The sequence below is a fragment of the Eriocheir sinensis genome, chromosome 42 (assembly GCF_024679095.1).
Source record: "Eriocheir sinensis breed Jianghai 21 chromosome 42, ASM2467909v1, whole genome shotgun sequence".
In the NCBI taxonomy this organism is placed as follows: Eukaryota; Metazoa; Arthropoda; class Malacostraca; order Decapoda; family Varunidae; genus Eriocheir; species Eriocheir sinensis.
This window is the reverse complement of record NC_066550.1, coordinates 4,632,423-4,655,559: the sequence shown is the minus strand read 5'-3', so window position 1 is coordinate 4,655,559 and position 23,137 is coordinate 4,632,423. Positions and strand designations below refer to the sequence as shown.

The window sequence follows — 23,137 nt, the reverse complement described above, 5'->3', positions numbered from 1 at the left end:
ATTTCTCGCAACACCAGCCAGTGTAGTGGACCTTCTTCTTTGACCTGTAATGTTTTGTATCGCTTCAGGTCCTCCTTCTCCATACTTTATACTTCACAACATGCACTTAGGGCCGCTTTCACAGTCATTTTGTTTGTTTTGATCGTTATCAGTCACGGCGATCGCCGCTCTAGTATTTCCACGTGAAACTGACCGATGGGTAGTGATGTGATGTGATGGTGTCGGAGGTATTGCCTTTACAACGGCACCTCGTGGCGGCTGCGGGGTTAGCCTCGCCCCGCACCTTACCACACACTCTCAACACCTGTCGCTTTCTCTGCAGCCGCCACTACCCCACAGGCCAATTTCACGCGGAAAACTATAGCGTCGATCGCCGCCATTGGTAACGATCAAAACAAACAGTGACTGTGAAAGCGGCCCTTATTTACTTCACAGTGCGCACTTATACACTTCACCCTGAACTTAGGTGTTTTTCTGTTCTTTTCTTTCCCTGATTTTGGTTTTCTATGCCCTTTTGCTATTTTCCACTGTTACTTTTCACCGTCGCTGCCATGCATTACAGGTCAACAGAAGAAGAAGAAGAGAAAAACAACACCGGGAGATCTACAATTTTCTAGACTCGAGAAAAAAGTTTTTTGGACTGTGGCTCCCCAGAATGGGGTGTTCTCTTATCTTGTTAATCAAGTAGTAAGCAAAGCAGCTCTGCCAGTCCATTTTACGAGTCTCTTGGTGGGCCATCTTCCACTGCTCCTTACTCCTCAGCCACTGCCGTCGTCTGTTTGTTTACATGCAGTCGTTCGGTACCCAGGTACCCACGCTCGTACTCACAACCGTTTTCCACTCATACGGACAACCAACAACTTGCTCCCGGTTGGGCATACGGGCAACCGCGGTTGCCCATAGCCCCAATGGTTGGACACCGCCTTTTAAGGCAACACGCATAACACCGACGGTAGGTAGACATGACCCGTACATGTCAAAGCAACGCGAAGCTCGTGGCGGTAATGAGCGAAAGTCGTGATGGTAAGAATTTAGGACTAAGTGTTATACTCGAGGATCGCGAAACTCGGATAGCACGAAACTTGAGAGGGTACTGTATATTGATGTTTCAAATAAAAAAATTAAAAAAACATAGCTGAATTCAAATTTTCATTATCTGTATTTTAGAAAACTTACAAAACCTGAAAACCACACGATGACACGTACAGTCGGCTATAGAGAGTAGTGACACACTGTCCAGTAAGTTTCGTTCAGAAAGCGACATCTGGCAACCCCTCCACGCGACATGAAAATTATTATATCCTATCGAAATCGTACTGTTGTGGTGATTGGTGGTCACAGGTGCACTCTACATAATTTTAAGATAGATATTTATCAAAAGTGCCCGTCGCTAACGCTTAATAAATATTTTTTCTTTAGGCTCTGTCGCTACATTTTGACACGAGCTTTTAGTTTCGTTCAAATTTAGTCAAGAGCAACTCTAAGTTGTTTATCAAACTATGATACATTTAAAAATATACTGCACTTATTAGGGGAGATTGCTATGCCTTTAAACCAAAAACAAAAACTTCCTGACAGCCGAGATCTTGTTCTTTATAAAAAAAATTATACGTAATAATAGGCTATAAGCGTTCATATGATGGCGCCGTCGACCGCGGGCCTTGGCTGGAGCAGCGGTATTCTACCAAAGCCCTTATGTCCGCAGGCACTGCAGTTGAGCTGTCACGCCAGTGACTGTGGAAACGTATAATTTTTAATACCTAAAAAAATAGGAGAGAGAGAGAGAGAGAGGTTGGGTGGGGACGGGAAACATGTCCATCAGCGACAAGGGGTCAGCTAGTCAGCGACACACACACACACACACACACACAGACACACGTATTTATACTTATATATTACGTAATCTTCACGGAGAAATAATTTTAGATTTTTGATGATCTGAATTGTCTTTGAGGCTTTATAGTGACGGGAATTAATTAAGGCTGCGAGTTAAACAGACCCTCAAGCCTATTTCCTGTTTGATGGTAAGGAGCATTAGTCACTGCCTGCCTCTGTGAAGGACAGCATTGCACACGGTATTTTCAAAGTTTAATAAGAAAAAGTGTTTCAGACTGTTCGTGATGTTTTACCTCGCCATCATCATCATCATCATGTAGAAGACATTCATTATCGCATTTCTAAATTGAATTCATGTAATCTGGTATATTTCTAACTACATTATATTATAATATAATATAATATTATACAATATTATAATTTCACGGTCACACACACACGGTACACACTGAAACGCGTCACTAACATCGCCAGTGAATGCGTCACCGTGGTATAGTTGCCAGATACCGCCACCAGGCTAAACATTCTGAAAACCGTGACACTACTCTCTATCGTCGACTGTACCTATGGACGGTAATACTAGAAACGCCTGAACCGGTGTTGTGTTATTTAGCGTCCCCACCGTCAAAAGCTGGCGCTTTTGTTTACAAACACTGGTCTCGTGTGAACTGCACATGCTCAAACCTGTACAGTCGTACAAAGCTTTTTAACTGTAATTAAGAGTTGCTGGAAGACTGAATCAGACTACCACCACTACCACCATCCCCGCTGTTTCTAGAACGACACTCTGTATGAGTTGTATTTATATGTACAGAGTGTCTCTCTAGAAACAGCGAGGATGATGGTACCGTATGTCTGATTCAGCCTTCCAGCAACTCTTAATGTGTTAAAAAGCTTTGTGAGACTGTACAGGGCTACGCTTACTGGTCTGAACATGCGCAGTTCACGAGGGACCAGTGTTTGTAAACAAAAGTGCCAGCTTTTGACGATGGGACACCAAATAACACAACATCGGGTGCCTTCAATACCATGGCATGCTCACAAACGAATATGGAATATCAAATTTGAGGCAGTGAATAATCATTTTTTGGGCAAAGTTAAATGATCATTTTTCTTTGATATATTGATTTTTGAGTCAAACATAAAAAATAACAGTGGCTGTGGTGGTGGCTGAATGGATAGCGTGACGGCACCGCGTTCAGGACGACGCGAGTTCAATCCCTGACCAGTGCCACCAAGCTGGGATTTTTCAGCTCCCGCTGAGTGGCTTAAAACATCCCACATACTGTCCAGAAGACCGCCTATCAACCTGGGGTGGGTTTCATCAAAGTTCCCAAGTCCTTGGAAGTGTGCTCAAGGAGTCCCAAGCGTGCGAGAAACCTTGGGCATGTTTCACGAAAGCTCCCAAGCCTTGGAACTCTGTCTATCTCGCTCGCCGCCTTGGGAGGCCATGCGGGGTCTCCTAAGCGCTCCCAGGGAAGGTTCCAAGCGTCAGACTGTAAACATGGCAGCCCGTGAACAACCCCGCCAGCGCCGACCAAGGAATTTTCGCCCGAGAAGGGACATCTTTAATGAGTACGATGACACCGAGTTCAAGAAGAGGTACACCTGGTGGATCGTGCTGGCCTGTTGTTCGTCACTGACTTGGTGCGACACGTGACTGGCAACAGGACTGAGAGGAGCCGTGCGGTCACATCGGAGCTGAAAGTGGCGTTGACTCTGTTATACCTCGCCACCGGGAAAATGCAGCAGTGCGGCGCAGATGACTTTGGAGTTTCCCGGGCCACAGTCAGCAGAATCATCACCCAGACCGTGGATGCTCTCGTGACACAAGAGAACATGAGGCGGTTCATGGGCTTCCTTTTAAACCGGGGGAAGAAGCAGAGAATGAAGGCGGAGTTTGCCGATATTGCTGGTTTTCCCGGTGTGGTGGGTGCTGTTGATGGCACCCACGTAAGAATAGTGGCCCCTCATGAGAACGAAGAAGTGTACGTCAACCGCAAGAACTACCACAGCATCAATGTGCAAGTGTTATTTGATGCACAGTATAAGCTGCGGGCAATGGTGGCGAGGTGGCCAGGGTCTACTCACGACGCACTAAATGTTTGTTTACACCGTGGTGCCGTTGAAGATGCAGACGGAACAAAAATACGTGCACATGTTATTCCTTACAATGAAGATACTATCGCTGTATTTCAACTAAATATCAATTGTTTATATTTATAATTCCATAATTATACATAAGAAGCGTAATTTAGGTTAATTGAAGACATATTAGACGTCAAAGCGACGCGGAAGATTGGCAACGCTGGTTTCTCCCAAGACCGCCCCAATCCTACTTGGAAGTGATGAAACACACCCAAGAAATTCTCCCAACTGCGCGTGACGTCACCACGCCTGGGAGAGCACTATGATGAAACCCACCCCTGGACTCTAGATTCTAGGACTAAAGATGAGCTCCGGGAGGGCAGCATGAGCCAATGCAAGATGACGCCACTATAAACACTCGCCTGCGCCAGAACGGGCTGGGCCGACCATCAGGCCCCACCGGGAAGAAGCCTTAGGCCAACCATCAGGATCCACCAGGAAGAAGCCTACCGGCGGAATAGGCCACGACGTAAAAAAGAAAAAAAAAATGAAATCTCTTCACCGAAGATTTTTCATACAACACCGGGCGCCTGGGCCACGCATGCGCAGTTGGGAGGAGACAACATTTTTTCTGAGAGGCGGAAAAAAGTAGCGATTATTGCTAGTTTGGTTACAAAAGTAACGAAGATACCGATATATATTTAAATAAGTACCGGATGGCCGATAACCTGATTTTGTTATCAGCGATAAAGTATCGCGATAACGCCCAGCTATGCCTATTTCTGTTTTAGTTTCTTGTTTTGTTTTGTTTGAATATCTGGGGTGTTGTTGTGGGTGCAGAGTTTGATACGGAGTTTCTTCACTCCTTGCCTCCACTTCACATACTGTGGGTTCAATGCACACACATAGAGTTTGTGGGTTATACTTTCAGGTCCTTGCAAAGTAGGCGTTTCACGTAGTGTGAAGAAGCGTAGTAGGCGTGTCTGCTGTATGTGCTTGATTTTTGGACGGTACAGTGTCCCATTTCAGTGGATAGGTAGCTCACAATGTTTTTGTAAAGTGATAGTACTGAGCCAATGCTTGAGGACGATGAGTGAAAGTGACAAAGAAAGTGATGTGTACAGTAAGTTTGAGGAATTTTGCACAGTACAGTGGGGCCTTTGTTTTGATTTAACAAGTGAATAAATAAGTCACTAGTTCTGAAACTGCTAGTTTTAAATAGTAAAATAACTTTTTTTGCTCAGTTTTACCAGCTTTTAAAAATAATCAATCAATCAATCAAATAATGGGGGCATATGCTGGGGGGTGTAGTATTGCCCACCCTACGATGCCAAGTCCAGGGGTCCTCCTGGGCAAGTCTCCATGCAGGCCCCCTTCCCATCCTGAGTACCTCCTGGCAGGACCATTCAACTTGCTCAAGCCACAAACTCTGTGGGTGTCCCCTTGGCCTCCTCCACTCAGGATTGTCTCTTACAGAGACAGCCTGATGAGCAGGATCAGCTTCTGGGCACTGTGCCACGTGCCTGTATAGCCAGTTGGTGTTGACGGACTATGCAGGTAATATATGCCGAATCAGTCTCACAGAGTAGTCACCAGTTTGACACAAAGTCATTACAGCAATCCCTTGATTATGAGTACAGTACCCTCTCGAGTTTCGCGCTCGCTTCGTTTCGAAGGTATAGCGCTAAACTCGAGGATCGTGAAACTCGAGGTATTGAAAACACTGAAAAAGCGCTTATCTGTTCCGACCCGTGGATTTTTTTTTTTCCCTATATGTGGGCTATGGTGCCAGCAGACTATCCACTGGGCCTGATGGTCGGCCTCGAGCCCACCATGGCGCAGGCAACTGTTTATAGAGGTGCCATTTTAATTGGCTCATGCTGCCTGCCCCGGAGCTTAACCTCTTCACTACGAGCTGTCAAATCGCGCGCCCTTCCCATATCCGAGTACTATACCCGAGAAGAAATAAAACACACACTGGCTGAAATGACCGACAGTATGCATACGCTACTCACCGGATATGCTACGAGAGACGAAATGACGCGTATACTGCGTCATCGGATGCAAGGGGTTAATTTTTTTCCTCCTTAACTCCCTTGTTATCTCAAAAATGTACCTTGGAAAAAGGAAGAAAACAGGAAGAGAGAACGGGTCGTTTTAAGGCCACAGATGAAGCCTTAAGATTGGCTGAGCTCTGAAAACACGCTTGTGATGAACGAGCCTCCCATAACCCACTTAGCCTTCTTTGGCCGACTCGGTAAGGAGTGGCTCTCCCGTCACGTTGGTCACGGGTTCATCCCAGGCAGCCGGCGAATACCCTCTCCTTGTCTTGAATAATTTTTCATGTGTTTCGATACGCGCAGACGACGTGAAGGAAAATAGAAAAAAGAGAAAATAAACTCCCGGGGCATGACACATCTCGTGCAGTGCCTCAAGAGCCATCACCAGAACCTCCAGCGACTACGCCAGGATTACTGAATCATCGGCAAAAACAAGGTCAGTGACCCTGGTATTGCCAATGGATGCTCCACAGTGACTCTGGTCCACAACTTTGCCTAAAGTCGGTTCACCCAAGTCTGAAGTGAGCATTATCGTGCGCTGGCAACCTGCTGTCTCACAATGTGTCCGATTTCATGGATACTGTATGCTAGCCTACACATAGTAAACAGTCGTCAGTGTCAATAATATGCAGGCAGCAATTACAAATACCATCAATTATAGTCGATTATGAGTTAAAAAGTGTTAGCAATGTTGCAAAAAGCTGTTTTGTTAATTTACAAGATTGCTGATTAATTATCAACCAGCCTTGAAGCTGTCCACCACTGAGAAAATTGGCAGGCTTTATATTAATAAATCAGCTGTTTGCGACATTACTAATATTTTTTAACTCACAATCCACTATAATTGATGGTACTTGTTATTGCTGCTGGCATATTATTGACAGTACAACTGTTTATTTTGGATAGGCTAGCATACAGTATCCACAAAATCGGACACGCAGTGTGACAGCAGGTTGCCAGCGCGTGATAATGCTCACTTCAGACTTCAGTGAACCGACTATAGTACCCAGTACATACAAGTGTTGAAAAGCGATGCCCCCCCCCCCATTCACAGCACTCTAAGTACCAAAATACAAAACAATAGTACTCGCAGGAATCCCTCAGAAACACAAAAGATCCCAGAGTACCTTGAGATGCACTGAGTCCAATGCCTTTTTGAGATCAACATAGGCTGCAAGTATTTCATGTTGAAATGCCGTCCTTATGTTCCTCAGCAAATTCATAGTTTGTCCCATCATCCTATTGATGTGTTTGTCCGGTGACATGTTCTCTGAGATAGTCACTCCCAAATCTTTTTCTTCCATTCCTCTGCATATTATCTCACTTCCCATCTTATAATCATATTCACATATTCTACTGCTCCTACCAAACTCTATTTTTTTACATTTCCCAAGGTTGAACTCCATCTGCCATGTACCACTCCACTCCCATATTTTATCCAGGTCCCTCTGCAATGCCTCACAGTCCTTCACATCTTCACTCGTCTCAATAACTTTGCATCATCTGCAAACAAACTCACATGACTGGTCACTCTGTCCACCATGTCATTTATATAAACAGCAAACATTACTGACGCCAACACCGAACCTTGTGGGACCCCACTCATCACAGGGCACCAGTTGGAAACCTTGTCCCTGATTATCGTCCTCATTTCTCTGGTAGTTAGGAAGTCCTCCAGCCATTTAATCAGTCCATCACCCACTCCACCCCTATTTTTAATATTCCAAATTAGTCTTCTGTGCGGTACTTTGTCGAATAAGTGTGTGTGTGTGTTTATCTATTTGTATTTACCTATTTGTGGTTTACAGGACCTGAGCTAAGCTGGGATAGTCCTGTCTCCTTGTCTATATTTGCACAGGCTCTCCTTAATTTGCTGGACACTCCCCGCCTCCACAGTCTCCTCCTTTAGACCGTTCCACTCATCTACACTTCTGTATGGGAAACTACTTCTTTTATCCTTCAGACATGTTCCCTTTTTCAGCTTCTTACCGTGCCCTCTAGGCCCCCTCCTCCCCTCTGTCACAACCAGGTTGCTTCTATCCAAATTCTCCAATCCACTAGTAAATTTACATAAAGCTATTAAATCTCAACTTTGTCTCCTCTCCTCAAGTGTCGTCAATTCCATTTCCTCCAATTTGTTGCCATATGGCAGACATGACAACTTCAGTACCAGTTTGGTCGCTATCTTCGGTAGCCTTTCTAGCTTCCTTATATCTCTTCCTGTGGGGGACCAAACCAGTGCTGCATATTCCAGTCTTGGTCTTATCATTGCCATTATGATTTTTATCACCATGTCCTTTTCCATATAATGAAATGCCATTCTAATGTTTTGCAACAAATTATATGTCTCCAAATATTCTATTTGTTCTTACCGGGGGTCAGCGTATCTTGAACAATCACTCCAAGGACCCTTTCATTGTTTACTGCATCTATTACCATCTCACCCATTTTTTATGTTGCCATGGGTCTGTTCTTACCCTTTCCCATTCTCATTATATGTCATTTCTTTGTGTTAAATTCCATTTCCCATCGCTTACTCCATCCATGTATCTCATTTAAGTCATTTTGTAGCCTCTCACAACCTTCTTTTTCCTTTATCCTTCTCAGGGGTGTGGCATCATCTGCAAACATGCTCACAGACCTTGACACTTGCTCTGGCATATCATTACTGTATATTAAAAACATTATTGGAGCCAGCACCGAGCCCTGTGGCACTCCACTCGTCGCTGTTCTCCACTCTGACTTTTCGTCCCTCCCTACTGCTCTTATTATTTTCTCTGTTCATCAAGCAATCCCTCATCCAGTTCCTTATACTTCCCCCACTCCTGCTCTATGTTCCAGTTTCCATAGTAATCTATTAAGTGGTATTTAGTCAAATAACTTTTTTTAAAATCCAGATGTACGCAATTGGCCCATCCATCTCTCTCCTGTACTGTGTCAATTATTCTCAAGTAAAAACAGACCAAGTTTGTAACACATGATCTTCCTTGTCGAAAACCAAATTGGCTGTCACTCATTGTGAGGGCAACTACCAACTTAGCAGGCGAACGACCGGAGCACTCCTGCTGCCCGCCCGCATCTTGCCGTTCGAAGCCGTTCAACTACCGAGGCGCAGCAAACCACCTGCTTCACTCCCGCTGCTCGTTCACCTAACGCCGTTCGACGCCTCGGTCGACTGAACCACCGAGGCTTCTCAACCCGCTATGGGAGGCGATTTGGTAACCGCCAGCGCCTTCCTCTTCAGACAGCACCTGAGCCCCGCTCTGAACACTTGATTCGGCTCCAGCCAGCTCTGCTCTCATTCGGGTTTACTCAGAACCATGGGCTTGTTCTGGATGCCCTAACTCTCTCCTCTCCACACCCTGGATTCAAGTTACTGCTGTGAACCTGACGCCCTTTATCCTCCTGTGCCTCCCTCGTCCACCACATCTACACCACTTCATGGACGAAGCTGTGCTGCCTCGTCATTGCCACTCTGGACGAGACGCCAAGAAGAGGAAGGAGCTGTGCAACGGGTCATTGCTGAGTCCGGCGTGCTGAAGCCTTCGTGTTGGAGACTTCAGATTGTGAGGCTGTTTTGGGGTTTCTACTTTATTTAAAGTAAACTGGTGTCTAACCATTTATCTTGTTGTTTGTTATCCCTTCCGATTACAGCACCCAACACTGGAGCCTTGACATGTGGCGACTTCGCCAGGATTGGGTCAACTGCTAATCGGAAGGGTTGGCTTGTTAAGTCGCCTTTGCGCGCCACTTGCTGCCTGCGGCCCAGAAGTGAGTGTTTAATCCTTCACCATTCTGTTGGGCTGTTGTATGCCCACGGTGGGATTTGTTGGTGCTGCCAAGGCACTTTTTCAGCCCTTGTGCTGCCCTTATCACCCAATCACTCGTTTGAGTATTGGGTGGGCTTCTACGCCCCTTAGTACCCTTTTTGCAGGGAGGGTTTTTTTCTTTTTTTTTCTTCCTTGTTTCCTTTTGTTTTGGTTCTTCATTTGTTTTGAATACCTATTGAAGGCTTTTTTTAACACTTCACTGATATTTTTCTCCTCATCATCCCTTATCCTTATTACACTCTCATTCTTTTTTAGTTAACTCTCAAAGTATTTATAGAACAATTCTGGTTCATCCTTACATCTACAATTTAAAAATCCACGATACAGTGAGACCACGAAAAGTGAACTGCGATATGGCAAGGGACTACTGTACTACAAATAGGTAAATTCAAACGGGTAAATACACACACACACACACACACACACACACACACACACACATAAGCGAATGGTCACGCAAATGGGAAATGACATTCAATACAAAGAAGTGTAGTGTGATGGAGTTTGGTAAGAGCAGTAGATGAATATCGGGGAACTACTCTCTGAGTAATGAAAGAATCATGAAAAAAAACAGGAAAAAGATCTGGGAGTGATCATAACAGACAAGTTATCCTTTGGAAAACATATAAACTGGATAACTGGGGAAAAATACAATCTTCTTAGAAACATAAAAGCAGCATTTACATATCTAGATGAAGAAATGGTGAAGAAACTAATAACATCGATGATACGTCCAAGACTAGAATATGCAGCATTAGTGTGGTCACCTAGATTGAAGAAAGAAATTAGAAAGTTGGAAAGAATACAAAGAGCAGCGACTAAACTACCGGAAACTCTGAGAGAACATATATTATGAAGAAAGACTGGAGAAATTGGGACTAATAACACTGGAAAGAAGAAGAGAGAGAGGGGACCTAAAAGCATTATACAGGATACAAGAGGGATTGGAGAAATTGGACAGGGAAAACTTAGTGGTATGTGACAAGAGGGAATAGTAAGAAATTGAAGAAGAGCGACTGTAGGAGAGACGTCAAGAAGTACAGTTTTCCATACAGAAGCATAACAACATGGAATGGACTTGACGAGAAGAATGTGTGTGCAAAAACGATTCATGAATTTAAAGCCAAACTGGATAATAAGCGTTATGGAGACGGGACAGCACGAGCCTAGTACGGCTCTTTTCCTGTATTTCACAACTAGGTAAATACAACTAGGTAAATATAGACACACACACACACACACACACACGGTTCAGTGTTGGCGCCAATAATGTTTGCTGTTTATATAAATGACATGGTGGACGGAGTGACCAGTCATGTGAGTTTGTTTGCAGATGATGCAAAGCTATTGAGACGAGTGAAGATGTGAAGGACTGTGAGGCATTGCAAAGGGACCTGGATAAAATATGGGAGTGGAGTGGTACATGGCAGATGGAGTTCAACCTTGGGAAATGTAAAAAAATAGAGTTTGGTAGGATCGGTAGAAGATGCGACTACGATTATAAGATGGGAAGTGAGATAATATGCAGAGGAGTGGAAGAAAAAGATTTGGGAGTGACTGTCTCAGAGAACATATCACCGGACAAACACATCAACAGGATAACATGACAAACTATGAATTTGCTGAGGAACATAAGGATGGCATTTGTGTATTTGTATGCAGCAGTGGTCTGGTCTCCTCACGAAAAGAAGAACATAAGAAAGCTGGAAAGAGTGCAGAGAGTGGCAACTAAGATGGTACCGGAACTTAGAGATCGGACTTATGAAGAAAGACTCAAGAGCCATGTTTACATTACACACAATTTACATTACACCAGGAACACAATACTCGGGTAAATGGAGAAGTACCTGTAGTCTGGTGTGAGGTACTTAGAGCCACTACTAGCCATAGCTGGGCACGATAACAGAAAACCTTATTCCCGATAACCGATAACTGATAATGAAAAACCTTAATGGCGATAAATGATATTCGTTAACTAGAGACACAAATATAGGCGGTAACCGATAACCAATACCCGATATAAATCCACAATTCCGATACTAGCTAGCGATAAGTCCGATAGGCGAAAACGATACTATATTGATATTTCAGATAGAACAACACTGATGAATTCAAATTTTAATTATCTGTATTTTAGGAAACTTACAAAACCTTAAAGCCACATGTTGACACGTACATATGGACGTTAATACTAGAAATGCCTGAACCGGTGTTGTGTTATTTGGCGTCCCCACCGTCAAAAATTGTTTACAAACACTGGTCTCTCGTGAATGGTGCATGCTCAGACCAGTAAGCGTAGACCTGTACAGTCTCACAAAGCTTTTAAACCGTAATTAAGAGTTGCTAGAAGGCTGAATCAGACATATAGTACCACTACCACCATCCTCGCTGTTTCTAGAACGACACTCTGTACGAGTTGTATTTATATGTATAGAGTGTACGTCGTTCTAGAAACAGCAAGGATGGTGGTACTGTATGTTTGATTCAGTTTTCCAGCAACTCTTAATGTGTTGAAAAAGCATTGTGAGACTGTACAGGTCTACACTTAATGGTCTGAGCATGAACAGTTCACGAGAGACCAGTGTTTGTAAACAAAAGCGCCAGCTTTTGACGATGGGACACCAAATAACACAACACTGGGTGCCTTCAGCATCATGGTATGGTCACAAACGAATATGGATTATCAAATTTGAGGCAGTGAATAATCATTTTTGGGGCAAAGTTAAATGATTTTTCTCTATGATATATTGATTTTTGAGTAGCATAAAAAAAATAACCTGGTGTTTTAATTTTCATGACCTAAGTATGAAATCTCATCACCGAAGACATTTCATACCCCGAAGTTTTTTCATACAACACCGGGCCATGCATGCGCAGTAAGGAGACAACATTTTTTTTTCTGAGAGGCGGAAAAAAAGTAGCGATTATCGCTAGTTTGGTTACAAAAGTAACGAAGATACCGATATATATTTAAATAAGTAGCGGATGGTCGATAATCCAATTTTGTTATCAGCGATAAAGTATCGCGATAATTTATCGCGATAACGCCCAGCTATGCTACTAGCATGGTTACAGAATGAAAGGAGGAGTACTTTGGCTGATCATACACATGCTCAAGAAAACCCGTGCATATAATCTTTATCTTGACAATATCCACAGGCCACCCGGCATACAGTTAAAGCTGTGGATGTTGAGGTCTGACTGTAAAGTGCAGTGTGCCCTTGAAGAATTGGCAAATAAACAATACAAACAAAAGTACTGTTGAATACTGCAAAGTTTGAGATACAAGAGAGCTAGTGCAATAATAACAAAAGATGCTAAGTTTTTATGCACTTACTTTGCCAATGTTGGTTCCTTTGATGCCACTGGTGCCACTGCTAGAATAAGAAAAACATATAATTTGGAACTATTTCACTATTATATAAAATAGCCAATAAAATTACATATATATATGAAATAGGAAACCTGTTTAATTTGCTATTTTTCATAAGCTCTGAATCATTACCAAGATACAAATGTCATGTTATGTTATTTCAACTTGAAAAATGATACTGAACATTAAGTGTTACCCATTTTCCAAACCAAAAGTTAACACGTTGACTGCGGATTTCCTACAAGAAGACATCACCAAGCTACAGGAATGGAACAAAAAGTGGCTGCTACAATTCAATGAAGAAAAATGTAAAGTCCTGCACCTTGGGAGGGGATATCCAGGATACCAATACCACAAAGGAAACACTCCACTATCCATCACAGAGGCAGAGAAAGACATGGGACTATATGTTATCAGGCTACCAGTGAAAGCCAAATACGTGCCAATCGCAGCGGACAAGTTAAGAAACTTTGAACCTCAATATAAATTTAGAGAACAATGTAGGGGATACACTAAAAGAAAAGGGAATTCCAAAGAAAAGAAATAACACATGAAATACTATTTATTAAAAAGACAAACTGATCAAACCAGTTAAACTCTACCAAGAGGAAATCAACATTCAGTTAAAATATCCAAAAAGTCTAAAAGGAAGAAATTATACATGTACTGGCTGTGACAAAGTGCAAAAGAAAATGGTAAGAAACAAAACTACCGGTAAGTAAACAAATTTACAGAAAGTGGAAAACAAAAATTAAGTGGGAAGAAAGAAGAATCCAAGGCAGCGGAAAGGCATTTGGATTATTGAATCACTCAGATTATTGAGAGGGAGCCCTGAAGACGAGAAATATGTAAATCTCTCTCTCTCTCTCTCTCTCTCTCTCTCTCTCTCAAATCAAAAAACCACCCTCAGCCACATCCCTCCACCCCGCCTGTGTAAATAGACGCCGTGCATCGCAACAAACCCGTAACCATGATCCGGCAAGTACCTCCACCTCTATTACCAAGCCTCTAGATGACTTAAAAATCTTTAGTTTCAATGCGCGTAGCCTAAGAAACAAATTTGATGAACTGAGATGTCTTGCTCTAACAGGAAATTTTGACATAACTGCTATAACCAAAACATTTATCGACCCCAATAACATTGATTTAAGTTACGAATACAACATAGATGGCTACAGACTCTTCAACAAAGATCGTGTAAACTGTAGAGGTGGTAGCGTCACCCTTTTTGTCAAAAGCTATTTGCAACCCACTGACAAAACACCAAGAGACAGTAACGTTGAACATTTGTGCGTACGAGTAAACATTGCAAAAGTCAATTTAAATATATCTGTCACCTACAGGCCTCCCGGGCAATCACTCGATGACAACCTTGAAATGTACAGCGTTTTAAGGCAGTCACTAATAACATCAACTCACTGATATTAGGAGACTTTAACCCCCCCCATATCGATGGGTGACACTGTCAGGTACAGAAGGCAAGTCACATAGAATGATCGAATTTCTAGAAAATTATCAAATGGTTTCTGAACCAACTCGACAAAATAACATACTCAACCTTGTTATAACGACCCAAGATAACCTAGTCAGTAATGTCACAGAAGGAGAACACCTCGGTTCTTGCGATTATAAATTAGTGCGCGTCAACATTAGAGCTCAAACATCAGTGACTGAAAATAAAGTAAAGGTGCCCAATTTCAAAAGAGCTAACTTCATAGAAATCCGACAAAAACTAACAGAAATACAACTATCAGATGACAGCAATGTAGAGGAAGCCTGGCTAAGCTTTAAAAATCACTTACTCAGCAGAACACATTTGTCCCCTTGTGCGAGAAGCGAATCAACACTAATAAAAGCCCACCGTGGTTTAATAGCGAAATTAAACACTCAGTCAAGGAGAGAAAATTGTTTTACATGTTAAAGAAAGAACAAAGCAAGCCCGAAAACATTAGACTTCATAATGATGCCAGGCGACGAGTAAAAAGATTAGTTTGTCAGGCAAAGCGTAGATATGAAGAAAATATTGCAGCCAACTGTAAAAATAATCCGAAATCTTTCTTCAGTTACATAAACAACAGAAAGGTGATCAGAAGTGGAACTGGACCCTTAACAAACAGTGACAGTGCATTAGTGACTGACAGCCAACACATTGTAAACCTCTTAAACAATTACTTTCCCTCGATGTTTAATACTAACAGTCTTCCTTTCGCTACCAACAACACCAGTACTAATGTAAATCTCGAGGATGCAATGCCTAATTTTGAAATAACAACCGATGAAGTCCTTAAAGCTCTCCATTCACTTAAAACAAATAAAAGTCCCGGACCCGATAAAGTATATCCTATACTGCTTAAAGAAACAGAGCGAAATACTCTCCTCCCTCACAACCGTATTCAATATGTCCTTGCGACAAGGAATCGTCCCTTCGGATTGGAAAAAGGCTAACGTGACACCAATTTTTAAGAAAGGAGACAAAAATATACCAGGTAACTACCGACCCATTAGTCTAATTTCAATTGTAGGTAAGCTACTCGAGAGCATAATTAGAGACAAAATTGTGAGTTACCTCGAAAGCCACTCATTAATTGGGGATTCACAACATGGCTTCCGTAACAAAAGATCCTGCCTATCAAATCTATTGACCTTTTATAACGACCTCTTCTCAGTTTATGACGTAACCAAATCATTGGACGTAGTCTATCTTGATTTCCAGAAAGCGTTTGATAAAGTCCCACATCATAAATTACTTTACAAATTAAAGCAAATAGGTATTGACGGTCAAGTAAACCAATGGATCGTGAATTGGTTGAGCAACAGACAACAAAGAGTGGTGATTGACGGATTTAACTCAGAGTGGGCGCCGGTCACTAGTGGCGTCCCTCAGGGCTTGGTTCTTGGCCCAGTGCTCTTCATTATTTACATCAACGATGTTGATGTTGGACTCAATAATCACATTAGTAAATTTGCAGACGACACAAAGATTGGTAACTCGGTTCTCAATGACGAAGACAGGCAAAGCCTCCAAGAGGATTTGCACAAAATTTCAGCTTGGTCGGATAGATGGGAGATGCCCTTTAATGTAGACAAGTGCCAGGTCCTTCAAGCTGGAACAAGAAATAAGAAGTTCAATTACGAAATGCACGGCGTTAAACTCATAAGCGTTCAATGCGTTAAGGACCTGGGGGTCAAAATCGTGTCTAACCTCAAATTCTCACATTAATGCATTGATGCAGCAAATAAAGCGAACAGAATGTTGGGCTGCATTAAAAAAAAATATTTATTCAAGAATAAAGATGTAATATTTCCGCTCTACAATAGTTTAGTCAGACCCCACTTGGAATATGCGGTACAGTTTTGGTCTCCTTACCATGCAAAGGACATTGCTAAATTAGAAGGTGTTCAGCGTCGGGCAACAACAATGATCCCTTCCTTGCGCAACAAATCCTACGAAGAAAGGCTTTCCACCCTTAACATGTTCTCTCTTGAGAAACGTCGCCTCCGAGGAAAACTAATTGAATGTTTTAAAATACTTAATGGTTTCACGAATGTAGACAGAACAAAATTGTTTATGATCGATGACACTTTGCGAACGAGGAATAATGGCATAAAACTCAAATGTAGACAAGTAAATTCAGACTGCACAAATTTTTCTTCACCAACGTTGTAGTGCGAGAATGGAATAAGCTCCCACCGTCAGTGGTCCAGTGTAACACGATTGACTCCTTTAAAAACAAGCTCGACCGTCACTTCCTTGAACTTAATATTAACTATAGTAGAAAAGCAACATTTTGGAGCCATCTGATTAGTGTAGATTCACTTAGGTTTAAGGACAGACCACTTAGTCTAACCATGGGGTCTGTGTGGTCTGATTTTCTATGTAAATCTCTCTCTCTGTTTCACTGTCTGTCTATCTTTGTTTGTTTGTCTGTCAGTCTGCTTGCCTCCTTCGGTCTCATTTTCTCTCAGTCAGTCTCCCTCCCTCTCTCTCTCTCTCTAAATATATGGGATGTCAATCTATATGAATTTTAGAACAACCTATTTTCTCCTCTGAAACAGGTATATATACATAATAATACATTAAAACTCTTCATTATGAGCGTAGCACATGAGGCGGTGAGTGGAACAACTTCTTGGCGCGTATTACAAGTTGAATTTCAGAAGTTTCGGGTCCGTACAGATTACACTTTGCCAGGTGGACATAATGTTTATTCTTGCCTGAATAATCCAGCCAGAAAGTCACTGTGGCTTAGCACTGCCTCCACCAGGACCTGAACCTTGGAAACCACCAGGCTCAGTTACTCCACTGGTGTTAATGTTTATTTTCCTTTGCATTCATGTTAAGACATGTACCTATTGTCAGCTCCATGTGGGGGAAGTCCCAGAATGCTAGTAATAACCCCTCAGGCACCACAGGCCACCATGCGCTGAGTTGCTGGCCAATTACACAGCTCAGTGCAAACCGTCAAGCTCTTGGCAGCCAATGAGAGTGTTTGAGACAGAAATTCAGCCAGTGAGTGTGAGTTCCTGTGCTTGCCCTCATAGTGGAGACCACGCATGTGCTACTTCTCTGGATTTTCAGTGTGTTTTGCAGTTTATTGTGATTTATTGAACAATGAGTTCTGATACAGACCCAGACCAGACCTTCCTGCACCTGTGCACACCAGGAAGCATGTCAGGGAGCCAGACACTTAGAAGGTTAATGTGGCAACACTAAGATGCCACCAGGGTAAGGAGTAAACAAATTTAACAGCGTTTTTCTCCATTTTTCACGTTTAGTGCTCAAGAGATTATTCCACTCAGTGCATCAAATACAATGCTTATTTTTTTCTAATGTTTACAAATATTTTCTATTAGAACATACCTATTTGTTATCCCAGTGTAATAATGCTAGTTTTAGTTTGTGTCATTGGGAATCAGAGGATGTAAGTACAGGGAGGCGGGGGCTGGGTGGTCAGCATGGGGGCGTGGTGAGCACATGGAACTAGGTTCAAGTCCCATCAAAATGCACTGATTTTTCAAGCCATCGCCAAGTGGCGGATGATTACCCACATGCTGCCCAGATCTTCAATCAACCCTAACTTCAGCAACTTTGGTCAAGAGGAGCACCAGGGGGCAGCATGGGCCAAGCAAATCATATATCACAGCAGCCACTATAAATAAAATTGCCTGTGCCACAAATAGGCTGGGGCCATTCAAGAGGCCCCTCAAGAGAGTCTACTGGTGCTAGAGGCAGCACCTTAAAAAATAATTAAATAAAAATAAATAAAAAATGCAAATATTTTTTTGTATCATGTTTCCTGACTTGTGCTGTCCCCCAGTGCCTGTCAATTCGATCCTCACCCCCTCCCCATAGCCAGTCAGTGCCCCCCCACATCTTTATCTGGGTGAGTGCTTCCCCCTTCCCCACACCCCTCACCTTGTGGGCCTCCATGACCACCCATATCACTATCACTCCATCCCGTCTCCTCCCATTCCCCACTCTGGTCCCTTTCCCCTCCCCTCAGCTGGTGGCCAGGAGGCCAGTGCTGGAGGCCAGCGCATCTAAATGGCACACTCGGTGCGCAATACCATCTCCATTTACTGTGGGGAGCTATACGAGGATAGGAACCATCATGCATTTAAGGTAAAGGAGCAGAGCCGCCAAACCATCATGGTGGACACTCACCTTTTGAGTCCACCAAGCTACAATCTACTAAAGCAATAACCTGCCCTGTAAGGGTTAATAAAATGATGAGGAAGTCAAGGGGAAGCAAAGTGTATCTGATGAGTTTTGTTAAGATCAGTTAGATTAACCCCTTCGGGACGCAAAAAATAATCGCCTGTGATGGCCAGAACGCAAAAAAAGGCCGATTTTCATGTGCGTATTTAAAAAAATTCACTTAACAAAAGTTTTAGAGTTTTCAAGTGCTTTCTGATAGTATATTCAGAATTTCAGTTACTTCCATACTTCGCGTAGAAATCAAGGAAAACAAAAAAGAAATGACTTTTTTTTCGTCTGACAAAAAATAACTGAACAAAAGTTGTAGATATGAGCAAATCAAACAGAAATGTATAGTAATTTGAAAAGAAAAAAAAGAAAAAATGCAACTACAGGAGGGCTAGAACTCAGAGGTTGGAGCGAATTTCTGGCGGTCACATGTACATGCGCTCGGCTTCCTTTGTCACAAGGCAGACAACAGGAGAGGAAGTTTACAGAAGACACAGGTCATGTCAGGTGTGTTGGTGGGAATGAGGAGAAGGGAGGGGGGCATACCAGGGAGAAGGGTCACTGGAAAATTCCAGGCCGCCCACCCCTCAGCCACTCCTTGTTTCCCAGCCGGCCACGTGACTCAAGGGCTCGCCTAACATCACCACTAGTGTTTAATGTTTTTTTCTTTTTTCTCTGTCTTCCTAACAACACAACGTGGACAAGCGCCAGTGGAGGTGGATGGCTGGGGAGAGGGTGGGGTCTCACTTCCACCCTCCATCATGGTACGGATGTGTGACTGTGTGGCTAGGCGTATTTTTGTATGTCTACTGCGTGGGGGTTGCCAGAGAGTGTTTATCTGAGTAGGGAAGTGGTCAAGGACACTGAGAAAGTGAGGGAAATTTCAAGAAAATGGGCCGTCAGCAGGCGGGACGGGCGTCCCTAAGGGGTTAATATCATGGGGCTTAAGGGGAGCCAAGCTCCACCATTAAGTGGTTACGTAGGGATTGGTTAGGTATATATTTAATTCTTATTGATAAATATCTTGCTTGCTTTGCCATAGCAGTTTTCAATCTTACTCTTTGTCTTGTGACTTTTACGCCAACTGGCTACTACAGTCCGTCCGCAAAATGTATGTGAATGCTCTTTCCCTGGAAGAAAGTTCTGTTCTCCCTCAGTTTCTTCTTTCCCATTTAATAAACAAAAATATCACAAGGCATGTGTAAATCTACATTTGAGTGAAGGAAATATACAGTAGCAGCAAACAAACAAAAAGATCTGATGGTGGATAACAACCTGTTTTAACCCATTCGTGGTTACCTATGTTACAATGTGTGTTCTCCCCCTGGTCAAGAAAAATGGAAAACAAAATTTTTGGACTAATGAACCCTAAAATATCTCCACATAAAGAAAATAACATGGACATTTCCTCCTTACCTTTTTTTAAATGCCCCGCCGGCATTTAACTGGCACCTGTGGCGCGGCGCTGCCAGACGTAATCTCACCACTGAGATATTATTTTCAACTCTTCCTCTAAGAATTGTTTTCTTTTGCACAACACTACATTCTTGTGATATTGTATCACTATAAGAACACAACTGGTCTCAAAATAGTAATTATGAACGGGAAACATAAAAAGGAAATGTGGCATAACAATTGTTTTCTTTTGTACAACACTACATTCTTGTGATATTGTATCACTATAAGAACACAATTTGTCTCAAAACAGGCTAGTAATTCTGAACAGGAAACATAAAAAAGAAATGTGGCATAACACATGACCTACAGGATCGGCGGGAAGGCGTCTGTCTGGCTGGAGTGAGACCACGGGCGGGTGGGGGGAGTCACTCTTGGACGAGACGCATTGCATTCATCTTCGCTTGATGAACTTCGACGTCTTGCCATCTTCGTTCTGCCACCACGTGGTGGATATAAACAACTAGAGGTGGAAGGAGGTGGAGAGGATAGTTGAGTAGGTGATGGTCCAGAGCATATGTTTGAGGAGTAGTCAGCTGCTGCTGTGTCTTCTGGATAATATTCAGATCCACTTGCTGATTGGCTTTCTTCACTTTCTTGAAAAACATAATCTTCATCTTTATCACTATCATCTATTGTAGATTCACTGTCAGTATCACCCTCCTCTTCATTGAAATGAAGCTGAATTTCCTCATCAGTGATAGCGCCGAGGAGACATGTACATGCCATACTGTATAAACATGCTCTGAACCAATAAAACTGCCGCGCATAAAGTCATCACTTGAGAAAAGATGCCTGACACTTTAATAAACGTAATTATAAACCGCTAGAGGCATTTCATTCACGAGGAAAAAAATAATAATAAAACGTCATATGACGTGGTTGACCAGAGGGAGTAACAACATTAACACGTAAGCTGACGTGGTTGACCACAAACGGCTTAATACAAAAATTTGGAGAATTCACTTGTCGCCGCTGCTCCCGCTACCCGCTGGTTGGTTGCTGCGTTATGACGTCACGCCGGGGGGCAGGGTCAAGGCTACCCCACTCGCATTTGTATTTACCATTATTTTTCCACCTTCCTCAAGAATATATATTGGGTGTTGCATATATCTGATTTATTGTTTCATATGCCTTTCTATACTGTATATTAATAGTGTGGGTACCATGATTCAATTTTAAAAATTACTGAGTGAATACAATAATGGTTGTATACACAGTTATACCATCAGCAATATTATTGCACTGTATGGTAAATAATGGCATTATTATTTCATGAATAGACAATACATATCTATATTTATAAACTACTGCTCTGTTGTTTCCCACCAAACAATTATGCTACACTGCAGTGTCATCAATAAAGCCAGGACACAGCCTATTATACAAGCTGATAAAGTTAATGGACCAATGCACTCAGACTTCTTAAGCTAATTAGTACTTACCAATACTGGGCGACGTGAATCAAACTGCAGACGATCAGTGTTATCTCCCAACAACGTTGAGTTTGGAGTGAAGAACTTAAATTTATTATGAGTATATAGTGCAAGTATGCCTACACTGTGATGTTTACTTAACAATATTCAATCAGAATTGACATAGTTAAGCATAAGGAAATAACAAAAAATATAATATATATTTTTATAAAAATACTGAGCTAGTTTTATGCTATATGAAAATATATTCTTGAGGAAGGCGAAAAAATAATGGTAAATACGAATGTGAGTGGTGCAGCCTTGACCCCGCCCCCGGGCATGACGTCATGACGCAGCAACCAACCAGCGGGCAGCGGGAGCAGCGGCGACAAGTGAATTTTCCAAATATTTGTATTAATCTGCCGTCAGATCTTTTTGGGTGTTACTGCTATTGTAAAATAGTAAGTATAATAACAAAATTGCAATAGACTAAATTGTCACTATGGTGTAGTGTATTATGACTAACATGAGGAGCCAAAGTCTCGGCTGGACACACACACTTAAACACATATTGATCAGTCATGGCAGCGGCAGGGTGAGGAATACTGTATTTCATCACCTCATTGTGATGAAACAAATGCACTTAGGAACCCAGCTGTTTCTACATCATACAAAATTGGAATTCAAGTAAATGACACATTTCATATTTGTACTGCTTCAGTGGGTTGCATTTAATTTCAAGTGGAAGACACCTCAGTTTGAGTAAAAATGGCTGCCAGCATGCACCCATCCTGCAAGGGCTTAACAAATGCCAGAACAATAAAGGGGTGAACCACGGCAATTTTTTAATTATTGTGCTAGAAATCTAGGAAAGTGTCGGCATACAATGAACAAAATTATAAGATTTGCTTTATGATGATTTTTTTCATTTATTCCCAAAAGACCCCCTTAACCCCTGCACTGCAGGTGTCACATATACATGACATCAACCCAGTGCTATGTAGGCTGCAGGTGTTACATATAGATGTTCTGCCCATCGTGGGCGTAGTTTGAATTAGCCGCACAGAATTCTGGGACATGACCCTGAGTCACACACGAAATACTACCAGTCTCTGTGTCTTGGCCCCCATAGTGGTGGCTACACATGCAGTTTTGGATTCTCTTGCGTATGATTCATTAGCCGAGGAGTGGCGGCCTTTGACTTTGTCCCCTTATAAGAGACCACTTAATAAAAGTGCTACCGAGTGAGAGCTAGACTTGTCTGTATCTGGCCCTGGTAGTGATGCCACTGGAGAAGACAGTGATGGCAGCTGTTTTGAGCTGGTGCCTCACGATACAACGGGCCATATTGACCCCGATGTAGTGCAAACTTC

At 42.5% G+C, this 23,137-nt stretch overlaps 1 protein-coding gene across 4 annotated transcripts in view; it reads right to left on the bottom strand.

The window, feature by feature from the left end:
- Positions 1–23,137, bottom strand: part of LOC127009841 (uncharacterized) — a 138,329-nt gene that overhangs the window by 22,615 nt on the left and 92,577 nt on the right. For all 4 annotated transcript variants that reach the window (XM_050883206.1, XM_050883205.1, XM_050883207.1 and 1 more), the window contains one exon: positions 13,152–13,191. In XM_050883206.1, coding sequence (XP_050739163.1) covers positions 13,152–13,191 — 40 coding nt within the window. The remainder of the gene's footprint in view (positions 1–13,151; positions 13,192–23,137) is intronic.